At 39.5% G+C, this 14,325-nt stretch overlaps 1 protein-coding gene across 4 annotated transcripts in view; it reads right to left on the reverse strand.

Moving 5' to 3' along the window:
- The window catches only part of Ralgapa2 (Ral GTPase activating protein catalytic subunit alpha 2), a 272,091-nt gene that overhangs the window by 222,854 nt on the left and 34,912 nt on the right, over positions 1 to 14,325 (reverse strand). For all 4 annotated transcript variants that reach the window (XM_040746440.1, XM_040746439.1, XM_040746442.1 and 1 more), the window contains exon 3: positions 14,232 to 14,284. In XM_040746440.1, coding sequence (XP_040602374.1) covers positions 14,232 to 14,284 — 53 coding nt within the window. The remainder of the gene's footprint in view (positions 1 to 14,231; positions 14,285 to 14,325) is intronic.

The following is a 14,325-nucleotide window of genomic DNA, read 5'->3' on the forward strand; positions in this document are numbered from 1 at the left end:
TATTAATTAAATCCTATGAGGGTCAATATAAAGCCAAACACAACTACCTAATCTAAATGCTAAGCCTGTGCCTCAGAAGTCCCAGCTAAAGACTACCTTTGGTGAGGCAAATGCAATCTGGCATTTCTTGTACTGCAGCTGATACTCTAGGCTATACTACTGTGAATGCCACATAAGCTATTGACATGTTGTTTGTAGTTGCACTGGAGAATAAAATAAAAAAATATTTCAAGAAAGCCACACAGTGTGAATAAATATTACTTTCCTGGAAAACACATGACTCTGCTTAATGCTCAGTGCTCAGCTGCATCTATATGGTAATCCATTATAGTGCACTCAAAATCGAAATTAGGTATTACTACTGATCAACACATCAGGGGAGCTGTCGTTCTTTAACTGATTATCCACAGCTACTTTTTCTTCAGAACCTGTTTCATGACCAGGAATAATGTGAAACACAAGCTGGAGTTTATACAAGATGCCACAGTGAACTTTAAAACTCCAGTCTTCCTTTAATTTAAATGGAAAAGTCTTTTTTCCCCAAATCATTACCAGATGACTGCAGCATACCCAAGTCAATACACACTTGATTGGAAAGTAGGGCACTGAAGAATGAGGAAGACATTACATACAAATGCATACCAGTTAATCTACTGAAACAACCAACTAAACCTGTTCACTGTGAGACTAGAAAGCCAAGGAGCAACCCTTCCCCAGGCCAGCTATAGGGACGACGGTGTGCATACAGAAGATGCTGCCCTGGGAGAAATCGAAAGACTTCATTTAAAAGAGCAGACACCTCAGCTCCAAAACCTTGGGAGTAACAATGTGCAGAAAACTCAGAATGAGAATTGGCAGTCCTTTCATAAGAGCATCTGCAGGTGCCTGGACTACACAACCAGTCTGGCTTCAGAAGGACCAACGCACATAGAGCCCGCAGGCAAACCACACATGCTTCCAACCTATAGACAACTTTTTTGCTACTGTCTGGTGGATTCTCACCAATTAATAAAAATAACTCAACTCTTATATAGACAGAATATTTTCACTGATATTCAATACTTGTTTAGAATCTTTAAATTCAAGCAAGACAGAGCTAATACAAATGGATAATCTTTTTTTAATGTATTTTTTTACATTTCAATCCCAGTTCCCCCTCCCTCCTCCTCCTGCTCCCTCCACTTCCCCCTCACCTTACCTCCCATCTGCTCCTCAGAGAAGGTAAGGCCTTGCCTAGGAAGTTTACTAAGTCTGTCCCATCATCTCATTGAGGAAAGACCAAGGCACCTCCCCACCCCCAACTGCCCTGTGTCTAGGCTGAGCAAGGTATCTCTCCATATAGAATGGACTTCACTAAGTCAGTATGTGCATTAGTGTCAGATCTTAGACCCACTGTCAGTGGTCTCATACATTGACCCAGTCACACTATTGTCACCTATACGAAGGAAAATCTAGCTCAGTCTTATGCAGGTTCTCTGTTCGTCAGACCTAAGTCAGTGATCTCTTATTAGCTAGGGTCAGCTGATTTGGTGGGTTTCCCCATCATGGTATTGACTCCTTTGTTAATATTATTGCTCCTCCCTCACTTCAATTGTACTCCAGGAGCTTGGCTCAATGGTTAGTCATAGATTTCTGCATCTGTTTCCATCTGTTTCTGGAAGAGGGTTCTAGTTTCTCTGGGGTTATGGATTGTGGGCTGGGTATCTTTTGCTTTAAGTCTGATATCCACTTATGAGTGAGTACATACTATATTTGTCTTTCTGGGTATGGGTTACCTCACTCAGGATGCTTTTTTTTTTCTAGTTTTGTTCATTTGCCTGCAAATTTTAGGATGTCCATTGTTTCTTACCTCCATTATACAAATGCACTACATTTTCTTTATCCATTCTTCCACTGAGAGGCATCTAGGTTGTTTCCGAGTTCTGGCTACTACAGATAATGTTGCTATGAATATAGTTGAGCAAATGTCCTTGTGGTATGAATGTGCCTCCTTTGAGTATATGCCCAACAGCAGTATTGCAGGGTCTTGAGGTAGGTTGATCCCTAACTTTCTGAGAAATCAACATACTGATTTCCACAGTGGCTGTACAAGTTTGCACTCCCATCAACAATGGAGGAGTGTTCCCCTTTCCAACATAAACTGTCATTGGTGTTTTTGATCTTAGCTATTCGGTATAAGATGGTATCTCAAAGTTGTTTTGATTTGCATTTCCCTGATGACTAAGGATATTGAACATTTCATTAAGTGTCTTTCCACCACTTGAAATTGTTCTGTTGAGAATTCTCTGTTTAGATCTGTACCCCATTTTTTAATTGTATTATTTGGTAGTCTGATATCTACTTCCTTGAGTTCTTTATATATTTTGGAGATCAGCCCTCTGTCAGGTGTGGGATTGGTGAATATCTTTTCCCATTCTGTAGGGAGCTGGTTTGTCTTGCTGAACATGTTCTTTGCTTTACAGAGCTTCTCAGTTTCAGGAGGTCCCATTTATTAATTGTTGCTCTCAGTGTCTGTACTACTGGTGTTATATTTGGGAAGTGGTCTCCTGTGCCTGTTCAAGGATATTTCCCACTTTTTCTTCTATGAGGCTCAGTGTGAATGGATTTATATTGAGGTCTTTGATTCATTTCGACTTGAGTTTTGTGCCTGACAATAGATACGGATCTATTTGCATTCTTCTACATGTCAACAGCTAGTTATATCAGCACCGTTTGTTGAATATGCTTTCTTTTTTTTCCATGTTGTATTTTTAGCTTCTTTGTCAAAAAATAGGTATGTGGGCTGATATCAGGGTCTTCGATTCAATTCCATTGGTCCACCTGTCTGTTTTTATGCTAATACTAAGCTGTTTTCATTATTATAACTCTACAGTAGAGCTTCAAGTCAGGGATGGTAATGCTGGCAGATGATCCTTTATTGTACAGGGTTGTTTGGCTCTCCTGAGTTTTTTGTTTTTCCATATGAAACAAACAGATAATCTTCAAAATAAAGTGAATATGCTGGATTGCCTTGTCCAGACTGCATATAGAGGAAACTGTTTGGGAGGCCCACCCCTTCTAAGAGAATATGGAATAAAGTAGGTGTAGGGGTGAAGGGGAAGAGGGGGGAGGAGAGGAAGAAGAAGGAGAGGAGATTGTGGTTGGGTCATTAAATAAGTAAATAAACAAATGAACTAACCCCAGTCCAAAGAATAAAAATGAATACAGTTTAGCTTTTTAAAAATGTTATTTTTCTTATACCAGAAATCCCTTCTACTATTTAATCTATCATCATGCTGTCATCAAGTAAGGAAAACACAGCTCCATATTGTCATATCCCTCCCTATTGGTCACTATAAACACCAAACTCAAATTTTACCTCCTGGAGTAATACTACTTCAAAAAGACCCTCTACCAGCCTTCTTCTCAAGGGGATAGGCATAAGGCCCACTTTCTCATTACAACTGAATTCACTGGGAGAAAGGAGCCACACTTTTTTGATATATCTACTATTCCCAACATAAGGTCCAGTGCCTAGCATACAATATTTCCTAATAAGCACTATCATGAACAAACAGATGAGTGAAAAAAATCACAAAAAGAAACCAACAGAATTCTAGTTTTAATGCATACAGACACGCATACATACACATACACATAAATACATACATACATACACACACACACACACACACACACACACACACACACACACACACACAGAGAGGCAAAGGAGGAAACACTACCCTAACATGGTAGGTATGGTAATTTGAATGTAATTGGCTCCCATAATTTTATAGGGAGTGGCACTATTAGAGGGTATGGCTTTGTTGGAATGGGTATGGCCTTTTGGAGAAAGTGTGTCACTACCCTGTGTCTCAGTCTACTTCCTGTTGCCTGTAAGATGTAGGACTCTTAGCTAATTCTCCAGCACCACATCTACCTGCATGCCATCATACTCCCTGTCATGACGATAATGAACTGAAACTCTGAAACCACTATAATAAAATAACATGGATATAAATTGCTTAAAATGCTGAGAAATGAGAAATACAAAAGACATAAGAGAGTTAAAGAGAACAGGGCTACTATTAAGCACCTTATTCTTGATATAGAAAGAAAAAACTGGATGATATTGTTTTGTTAATTTAAAGATAATTACTGGGATGAAAGAAAATATAAATTATACCTTTCAAATTGCAAAGTACATTTCACAAACAAAAAAACAGTGACTCTTCCTAAAGCAAAGATAAAGGCAAAGTAATGTTGATTATTTCACAAAAAGTTTAAGTATAAGCAGGTTAACTTCCCCTATAAAAGACCAAGTTAACCAGAAATGGTTTTTAAACACATAAAACTTGACAATAAAACACAGAAAACTACTCATGAGGCAGGTATGCACAATGAATTCACAAGAGAACAATTAATTCAATAAATGGTTCACTCAGGGGGTATAAGCTTAAATTATTTGTTTGAATAATTAATTAATATTCTTGTTAAGTACCCATTCTGTACTAGGTACCAAATGAGAGACCAAAAATAGACAAAAGATACCATCCCTGCCTTGACAGAGGGAAAGACAGAAATACCTTTGAACATAATCTTGAAGAAAACAAAGAGGTGAGCCTACAAGAGAAGGACATTTTAGGAAGACTAAACAGTGCCCGCCCCACCCCCAGAAGCTTTTCTGTTGGTCTGAGAACTTCCAAAATATTGCCAATGGGGACAAAAATAAGACAGGTGACAGGAATGAGGAGGCAGAGGTCAGGTGCAGAGGGCCCTTGAAAAAACACTGGTAGTGCAATCACAGTTCTGGAGGCAATGGGAACCAGAACTGCATTACCTGAGAGCACTGGAGAGGATGAGGGAGAGAGAGAAAACTGCTGCCTACATATTAGATAGTAACCGCATTCCAGCAGACAGCTAGAGGCTCTGCAGAGAGGCCAAGATAGCATGCAGCACAAAATATGCAAAACCACAGACAAAATGGAAAACCATTTCCATTAGGTACTAACATATAAATTCAAAAATCTTCCATTATGTATTAACACTGCAACACTCAAAGCCTTGGAAGTAGAGACATGATATACTTCATAAGTTTATCTTTCCACTTGCATATCATATTCAGATCTAGCCCCAAGGGGAGGGACAATTGAACTAAACATTTTACAAATCCTCAAATTAGAAGCATGAAATTGTGTCATAAAAGGTGGGCTTTGCCCTGAAGAAATACCAGTTCTAAGAAGAGTCTCATTTCCACACATGAAATTCACCTAAGAAGTGTCAGTCACATCCACAGCTGCCATGTTAGTCTCCAGTTCATGCAGGCTTTTGCTTTTTGGCTAAAAACTATCACATCTTTCACTATCTTCTATTTTTATACTAGCATAATTGATTGGCTGCCCATTCATGCCATCTTTAAGAATTTATTTATTTTCATTTTATATGTATTGATGTTTTTCCATGGGTGTCAGGTCCCCTAGAACTGGAGTTACAGACAGCTGTAAGCTGGCATATGGGTGCTGGGAATTGAACCTGCATCCTCTGGAAGAGCAGTCAGTGCTCTTAACCACTAAGCCATTTCTCCAACCCTCATGGCATTTTTTTTATTTTAAAAAAATTCACTTAGAGAGAGTCTGCATAAGCAATGAGAGAAGTAACAAAGTTCACATGAAATGCTGTAACTTGGTTCTCACCACCCCAGAAACTTAAGATTTAAATGCTTCCCTTGACAACACTAGATAGTACTGAAGACCCGCAGGGTAGCTCAGACTAGCCATGCTGTCAAGTTCATTGAGTGAATGCCGCAGGTTTGCAGGATCAACTGCTGGGAAGGAAGGCTTCAAGTCAGTTCTTTCCTTCCATCCAGTGTCACATGCACATCAAACACTAGGTGTCACTCTCTAACAGCTACCGTGCTAAACATCTGTATAAAACAAGCCAGAGAAATTTTACAAGACAGCAAGCATCTGTGTAACTGTCTTCTAAGTGAATGTAAGAAACCAATCCATAAAAACAAGGTCTCAACATTAATGTGAGAGCATTATAAAAAGAGAAGATGGGCTCTGTTCTAATATAACACAACATGCTCATTGTTATTGGAATGCCCTGTCACTAGGTCTTGATGTATTTTCTTCCATTACGTTGAAAGAATTCACGTGTGCATTTCCTAACTGTCTTCTACATGATTTTCTTTGAGAGTGTCAGTTACCACAAGTCAGCCGCTACCATGCTGGAATGGGAGGGTACCTGTGCTACAGCAGCTAATCAATCACAAGGATGTAATTTCAGACTTCCACAAGCATCTTGTCTCCAGGTTCCGGTCCTCCAAGGTGAATGAAGGGAGTAACTCAGTACACTCTGTTGGGCCAATTCCAAGTTTCTCAACTGTAAGTCCCAATTCATAAGAGAAACTGCAGCTTGTGGTGTGCAGGCTGACTGACACCACAATATAATAAGCAAATTACGTCCAGAATAAACTAAACATTTATATTCCTAAGACCTTCCAGTCTGTTGAGTTCAGAAACAAAAGCAGATATCAGAATAACCATGTTATAGAAAATAAAACAAGGAAAAAGACTGGGTCCCTCGTTTTAACTGCAAGCACCAAGGAGAGATCACAATAATAAAATCAACAGTCAAGCTACTGGGTGGTATTCAAATCCAAAGCAGTATCACCAGAATAAAGGAATGAAGGCCAACCTTGGGTTTCACCTTACTTGCAAAGCTCCTGGTAACTTGCAGGGACAAGTCATGTGACTGCTATCAGGAAAGTCCTTAAAAGTCTCTTTCCCTTACTCTGAGGAACCATGAGAGGCTAAACCCACTATCATCTCTACAAGCTTACCTGGAAATCTGCTAAAGTAGGATGTAAAACCCACTGCAGCCCTAGGTTCAGCACTGGTTACACAGTGTGACTCCTGAACACAGTGATGTGGGCAAGGCTTCGCAAATGTAGACCTTGCTGCTGACCTAGCATCCCCAAAGTCTGTGGAGAGGAGAGAACGTACACATCTACTTGTTACCCGAGTCCTGAAGGAAAAGCAGATGGCTGTGCCTATGGTTACCCACGCCCTTCCTCTGTGTGCCCTGTCATCTGAACCCACTGTGCAGTTTACCTACTACAGTTTACCTCTCCCTTTATGCTTCCCAGACCAGGCTCCCTTCCACCAAAAGAGGGACAGAAAAGAGGCATGATGTCCCATTCAGGAATGACAAGAGTTTGCATCCTTAAGCTTGGGGTACAGGCAAAGGATGAGAAGGCTGGAGGAAGTGGTGGAGCAATACAATAAAGTACTGAGTAATTTGATTTGCCATTATATTACTGTCATTTTCATCTCAAAGCAAGCATGAAAACAAAAGAATGAAATTTGCATGGCTTTTCAATTTTGTTTTTTGAAGCCATATTTCCTTGCTCCGTGGAAGTCAAGCAATGCTCAGGCCACAGGCATGGCACTTGGTACCAAGAAGCCCTGGAAATCTACTACAGAAAAACCCGAAATCTTGGAAGTTGGCTCCCATACAAGGACAGACCTATAATAAGGTGAAAATCTAACCCTGTGTTTAGCCGCTTGGCCTTTCAAGTGAAGTAGCCAAGAGACTCCACAGCTTCTCTATTACACATAATATGCATACATACATACATACATATGAACACTCATACACATGCATAACATAATTTTAAATAGATAATACACATAAATAAAATAGGTAAAATTTAATAAAACTGGACTCTAACCAGAGTTGAATCCTTTTAAGATTTAAAACAAAATGGAAAACTAAGACTAAATCTCCTACTAAAAAAAGGACTTTCCCATTAACTTGTTTGGACACTTCAAACAAAGCTACAATTGCAGCTCTGCTATTAACACACTTGAAAGAGACCGCAAAGCTCACCTCGTGCTACCCTTGACTCTCTATGGAAACCAAAGCAAAGAAAGGCTTAAGTGCTCTATCAAGGTCCCAGTTTATTACTGTCAAGCCGATAGACCAAGACATCTCTGACCCCTGTCTCTTATCTAGCAAGTTCTAGGTGAGGGAAAGAATGTTATCAATGCAAAATACCAAATGACTACAATGAAGAGAGGCTGAGAATTTAAGAGACTTTAATCCAACAATAAATATTACCAAGTGCAAATCACTGTGGGGGACACAAACTACTATAAGTAATGGCTGCTGGGCTGGGGAACTTTATGGTCTCATTAAGAGGCTAAGGCACAGTCACATTAAGAGATATCAAACAAACACTCATACACAATGGCTCATTACACAGTTAACTAGAATAATGAGCACTCCCCACCCCTTACCCCAGCAACACTTGCCAAAGAATTCAGTGAGTTTGAACCAGAAAGAGTGGGCTGGAAGAAAAGGGTTAAAGACCCTGGAAAGTAAGGCACATCGCCTAAAAGGCAGACAAGAAACAGCAAAAAGAAGTTCATGGCAAAATAGCCTGAAGCTGAGGGAGCCCTTTCCCAGTCAGGGAAAGCTCCACTACCACCCAGAGCATAAAGGACTCGGAAGGGCAGACCAACCTGGCCTCATTTTACAGACTATAAAGAGCTCATTCAGGTGTCTAAAAGGACAATGACAAGATTAAAATGACCTTTAATCTGGGGAGATAATTTTGATAAAATTTAGAATAAGGATTCTAAAAATCAAGTATTGTATTTTGCATGATTTCAAATTCTGTGATGTGTATAGGTGTGGGTATGGGGTGAGGGGAGAATTCTAGTGCCAGGACACAAGTAGGCTTTGTAAATTCAACTTCTATGTGTGTTTTAATCAAGTATAGAAGAATGAAGAAATTCCTTGCTATCAATTTAAGAATTTTTCTTATTTCTCTCTCTTTTTTTGGGGGGGTGGTTTCAAGACAGGGTTTCTCTGTATTGTTTTGGAAGCTGTCCTGGAACTTGGTCTGTAGACCACGCTGTCCTCGAACTCACAGAGATCCACCTGCCTCTGCCTCCCGAGTGCTGGGATTAAAGGCGTGTGCCACCAACGCCCGGCCCTTATTTCTTAATAAATCTATTCTACTTGTAAACCATCCTATTTCTCTGCTGGAAAGGGAAGGAATTCAAGGTGGCAGACTGTTTTACATTAAAGTCTATGGCCTCACTGAAGGGAAGAACTGGCCCTCTTTGGGTTAGCTGATTCTTGTAGAAAGAGCCTAAGACCAACCAATCCCAAATCCTTTCTTGTGCTCTCATACTCTGAGACTTGAGCCTCCTCCCAAATCACTCAGTGGCCAGATATGGACAACCAGCCTAGAGTCAGCTCAAATGACTCAAACTCATAACCCTACATTTTGTTTAGTATGCTCACCTTGCCTTGACCATTCTTACAAACATAATAGTAGTTCCTGCCCTCAGCCCTCTTCATCTACTGATTTCATGTCTGTGTAATCCTCTATGACCCTGTATGACACACCTCCCGCTTTAAGGGAAGAGTAAATATAATTAAAACCTCTTCTTCATTATAGTCATTTTCATATCAAGGTGCCTGATCATACCTGATTAAAACAAATCCTAGGTATCACTAACAATAACCAAACGCTCGGGGGTTGCATCTAGATAGTTCTCAAGAGAAGACAGTATGAACTTAAGGCCCAGTCATCAGGTTACTCATCATGTTACGCATCCTTTCTTTCCCCTCTGTAGGTAACTTCCTCAAGGGCCACCACGAAATGATACCTCTGAAAATGGCAGGCAGAGATCTCTTAACTCAGAAGGTCATTACTGGGGTTCTGATATAAGTTCATTCTTCCCAGTTAATTCTTCAGCTTTCTATGAATGTTAGCACAGGCTTCAAAAGGGCTGAAGGCCCCATCTGTCTTGCTTACTGATATTAACAGTTTTAGACATGTGCCTGGCACATTATTTGTCTGATGAATGAATGTATAAGAATGGGCATGAGTTGACAGAAATATCCTGCAGAATGCAGCTTGAGGACAGGATAGCATCCAGACTCTCCAATGGCAGGATGTTTCAAAAGAGGTGTGGGATAGTCATGGAACTCACAGTATGGCAATGAGTTATGAACACAGGTAATTCCCAGGGCTTCTACTTAGTATATATGCAACCTAACTCCACAGAGCTCCCAATCTTTCTCCTATAAACACTGAGAAATGAAGGTGGAAAGATGGCTCAGCAGTTAAGAATACAAACTGCTCTTACAGAAGACTCTTACAGAAGACCGTGGTAAAAATTCCAGACCTGATGGACTCTCCTGGCCTCTGCAGGTACTACAGTAACATGTAACCCCCTGCCACACGCACACAAAATTAAAAATAAAGTCTTTGAAAACTGGGGAATATAACTCAGGAGTCAAAGCCCTACATGTGACCACCAACAGCAACACAGAAAACCAACCTTTAATGACATAATCTATTTCAGAAGGAAAGGATTAAACAAAATGATCTTTGTACAACAGATTCTGGTCAATGTAAGATGCAATCCTACAAAAACAAAAAAACAAAAATAAAAGATGCAATCCTACATCTCCATTAGAAACAACCAGCAATGATAGACAAATGCTTTTCAGAGAATAAAAATTTAGTCATAACCACAATAACAATAAAACAAATTTTTAAAAAAGATGATAATCATTTCAATGAACTAACAGGAACAGAAATCCTAAGTGATAATACAAGTAGAGGTAGCCAAGTCATCTTCCAGAGGTACATGTGCTGCCACTGGAGGTTAAAAAAAGCAAACAGATTTCATCTCTGTACAACCATCTACAGCCTAGAACTTATGACCTGAGCTTCCAACCTTTTTGCCCACCATTTACTTCACCAGAACACTGTACTGTCTAGCAGTCTACAACACTGTAAAACTATTGTTTCCACTTCCAAAGCTGCCCCCGCACTTGGCCCCTTACCAAGGCAAGGTATAGCTAGTTCTCTTACATTGTCCTGCTCCATGCCTCCATAACTCTCTTAGCTCTCTTCTTTCTTCCAATCCATTTCTTATTTATAGAATACCCCTGCACAGGGTCGCTTCTGTAATTTAACATATTAATAACTCTACCTCTTCTTTAAAGGAAGCCTTTCTCAATTATTTACACGGTGATGAGTATTCACCTCAGAAACATCATAAACCACTTCTAATGGAGAAAGCAGCAATGAAGCTGCTTAGTGCCCAGAGTGAAACATACAAATTACAAGCTACCATACAAAGCTAGAATAGCCCATACAGCATAAACAAAAGAAATACAAGCTCATCATTCACCCATATTTACTATGCAACATGAAAGTTTTATGAAGCTTTGAATAATATATATTTGTTCTTCTATATAGGCAACTAATTCTCTGTAAATAGAATTGTATCACTATTGGCTTCCTCCCTAGTGCAGAGCTTCTGAACAGAAGGAAGGCATCAAAACTTCCTTTGTTGTAGGGTAAGGACTCGGATCTCGAAGTCTTCCTACCTTTGGAACAATTAGTTCCAAGAGGAACAACAACAAATATAACTATTAAAGCATTGCATGGTTTTCAGGATTCAGAGAAACTAATTAATAGAGACCAAAAAAAAAAAAGGAAGGAAAAGAAAATGGGGTAGAAGAAAGATCTGTGTTCTACAAGCAAAGAAGAATGCAGGCGCCAAAGAGCTAGTTCCCATGCCAACACTATAATGGACAGATGTCTGGTCCTTCCAGCCCCTGAGCCTTAACCTCAGAAATTTTGGGTATTCATCCTGAGATCCCATTAGTAATCCTCAAGAAACAAAAAATAATTCTAATTTAAACCACTCCCAAATTCCTGTCAAAAGCTGAAACAAATTCATCTAGATATTTTTAAAAAAGGCTTAACAAAAACAAATCTGTGTGATTCATATTGATCTCACAACAGATGCAAGAAAAATAGCCACTGTGTTGGAAAAGATAACCAACAGATTTAAATTACTACACTCTAGATAATAGAATTACCAGATACAATCACAGTTCACCAATAAAACTAATATATTCTATAATTTTTAGTAGCTGTTCTGTACATAAGCTTGTTTTCATTTCTAGTTTGGTCAGATTATTTGAAAAAAGAAAGATGGATTTGTAAATTTTCAAGTTTCTTTTTTCTCTGCATTAATCAGATGATGACTTGTGTATTACAATTCTAGATTTTTCAGGGACCAATACTTTGCTTGCATTTAAGGTTTCATTCACTGGAGGGTAACTATAGGAAATACAATGACGACGACAAAATAATGTCATGGATCAAGGCCTGTTGCCCTGTGGATATGTGCCACAACATACTTTACTCCATTCAACCAGCCCCCTCACAGTTTGTCCACAAAGAGTTTCCCTTTCCCACCTCCCCACCAAGCAGATCTTCACATGTGGACTCTCCTTACAGTCAAAGGTTTTTCTCCTTTGGGCTGGGGAGATAGCTTAATTAATAAAGTCCTTTCCACACAAGCAAACATAGCATGTTGATGCCTGCTTGTAATCCCAGTCCTCAGAAGGCAGAAACAGGAGGATTCCTAGAGCTTTCTGGCCAGCCAGCATAGGCTGATAAGGGAACTGTAGGTCCCACTAAGTGACCCTGGCTCAAAAACAAACAAAAAAACCCAAAATGATTCCTGAAGAACACACCCAAAGTTGATTTCTGGCCTTTACACATATGTATACATGTGCATACACGAAGATTTTCTTTTTTTTTTTCTTTTCTTTTGAGACAGGGTTTCTTTATCTAACATGGCTATCTTGGAAGTCACTCTGTAGACCAGGCTGGCCTCGAACTCGGAGATGTACCTGACTTTGCCCCAGGAGTGCTGGGGTTAAAGGCGTGTGCTATCACTGCCAAGCTTCAGTTTATCTTCTTATCCCAAATATGCACATATCACCTCAAACTATGAATAATTAACATTCAGAATTTATAATCCAGGGTTTCCGCTATGTGGTTTAGTCTATAAAGGTGCTTGAGTTTGCTCCCAGAACCCACTTGGTGGAAGGATAGAACCAACTCTGAAAAGTTGTCCTCTGACCTCCACATATGTACTGTGAAATGTGCACATACACATCAAATAAGTAAATATTTTAAGCTAGGCACAGTGGCACACACCTTTAATTTTAACACATAGGAAGCAGAGGCAGGTGGATCTCTATGAGTTCCAGGCCAGCCTGGTCTACAGAGAGTTCCAGGACAGCCAGGGTCATGTCAAGAGACCCTGTCTCATAAGAAGAGGAAGAAAAAAAGAATCTGTGATTCAGCTCTGAATCTAGTTCTTCTGGTATCCATAATTTAGCACCTGCCTAGCACATTTGAGCAAGAAGAATTTTATATTTAAAACACACACACACACAAATAACCAAAAGCCGAATGTGGCAGCACATCTCTTCAAGTTCAACAACAGCCTGATCTACATGGAGTTCTAGGACAGCTAGGGCTACATAGAGAAACCCCATCTCAAAAGTATTCAAAAGCAAACCACTGCCAAGAGACTGGCAAAATGGTTCAGCACGTAAAGGCCCTTCTATCAAGCCTGCAACCTGAGTTCAATCCCTGAGAAGAGAATTTACTATATCAAATTGTCATCTGAACTGCACATGTTTACTGTGGGGTATGTGCATGTACACAAATAAAATCTACCTTAATTTTTTAAAAAGCCCACAGCCAAACATCATTCCAGCTTCAAAGACTGTTTATGTACACAGATACACAGATATGTAAAAATTATAGCCCATCAGGAATCAAAAATAATTTACCAAAGGGCTGAAGAGTCTCAGTGCTTAAGAGCTGTACTGGCCACTCTTCCAGAGAATCTGGGGAACAATCCCAGCACACACGGGGCAGCTAACAACCGTCTGTAAATCCAGTTCTAAGCGATCTGACACCTCTTCTCACCTTCAGACACACATGCAGGCAACACACCCCCATTCATACACATAAAAATAAATAATTCTAAAAATATTACGTATATATGTGGAAAAACTGAGATTCTGTATGTGAGATTCACATGTCAGTAAGACAGGTCACCTGCAGTTTGGGGACAGAGGACATTATGTAAAACCCACATAAAAGTTGATATGGAAAGGAGGACAGGAAAAGCTATTACTATTTAAAATGTGTTTACTCTTCTAACTAGTACAAAAATCACATGAACATTTTTAGCAGTATCTGTTGTAAAAGTGGGTAAAAGGCAGTATACAGCCATTTCTATTTGTCTTCGGGTAAAATTAAGGACCAAATAAAGTATCATTTTTTTTAAACAAAGACTTTAAAAGCTTAAAATAATAATAATAATAGCCAGACTTACTTCAAAAAGAAAGAGGATGGAGTCCAGCTCCTCCCTTTGTGACTTATTATTCCCTGGAAATTAAGAAAAAGGCATTAGTCAGCATGTTAGCACT

The sequence above is a fragment of the Mesocricetus auratus genome, unplaced genomic scaffold (assembly GCF_017639785.1).
Source record: "Mesocricetus auratus isolate SY011 unplaced genomic scaffold, BCM_Maur_2.0 Super-Scaffold_100004, whole genome shotgun sequence".
Classification (NCBI taxonomy): Eukaryota; Metazoa; Chordata; class Mammalia; order Rodentia; family Cricetidae; genus Mesocricetus; species Mesocricetus auratus.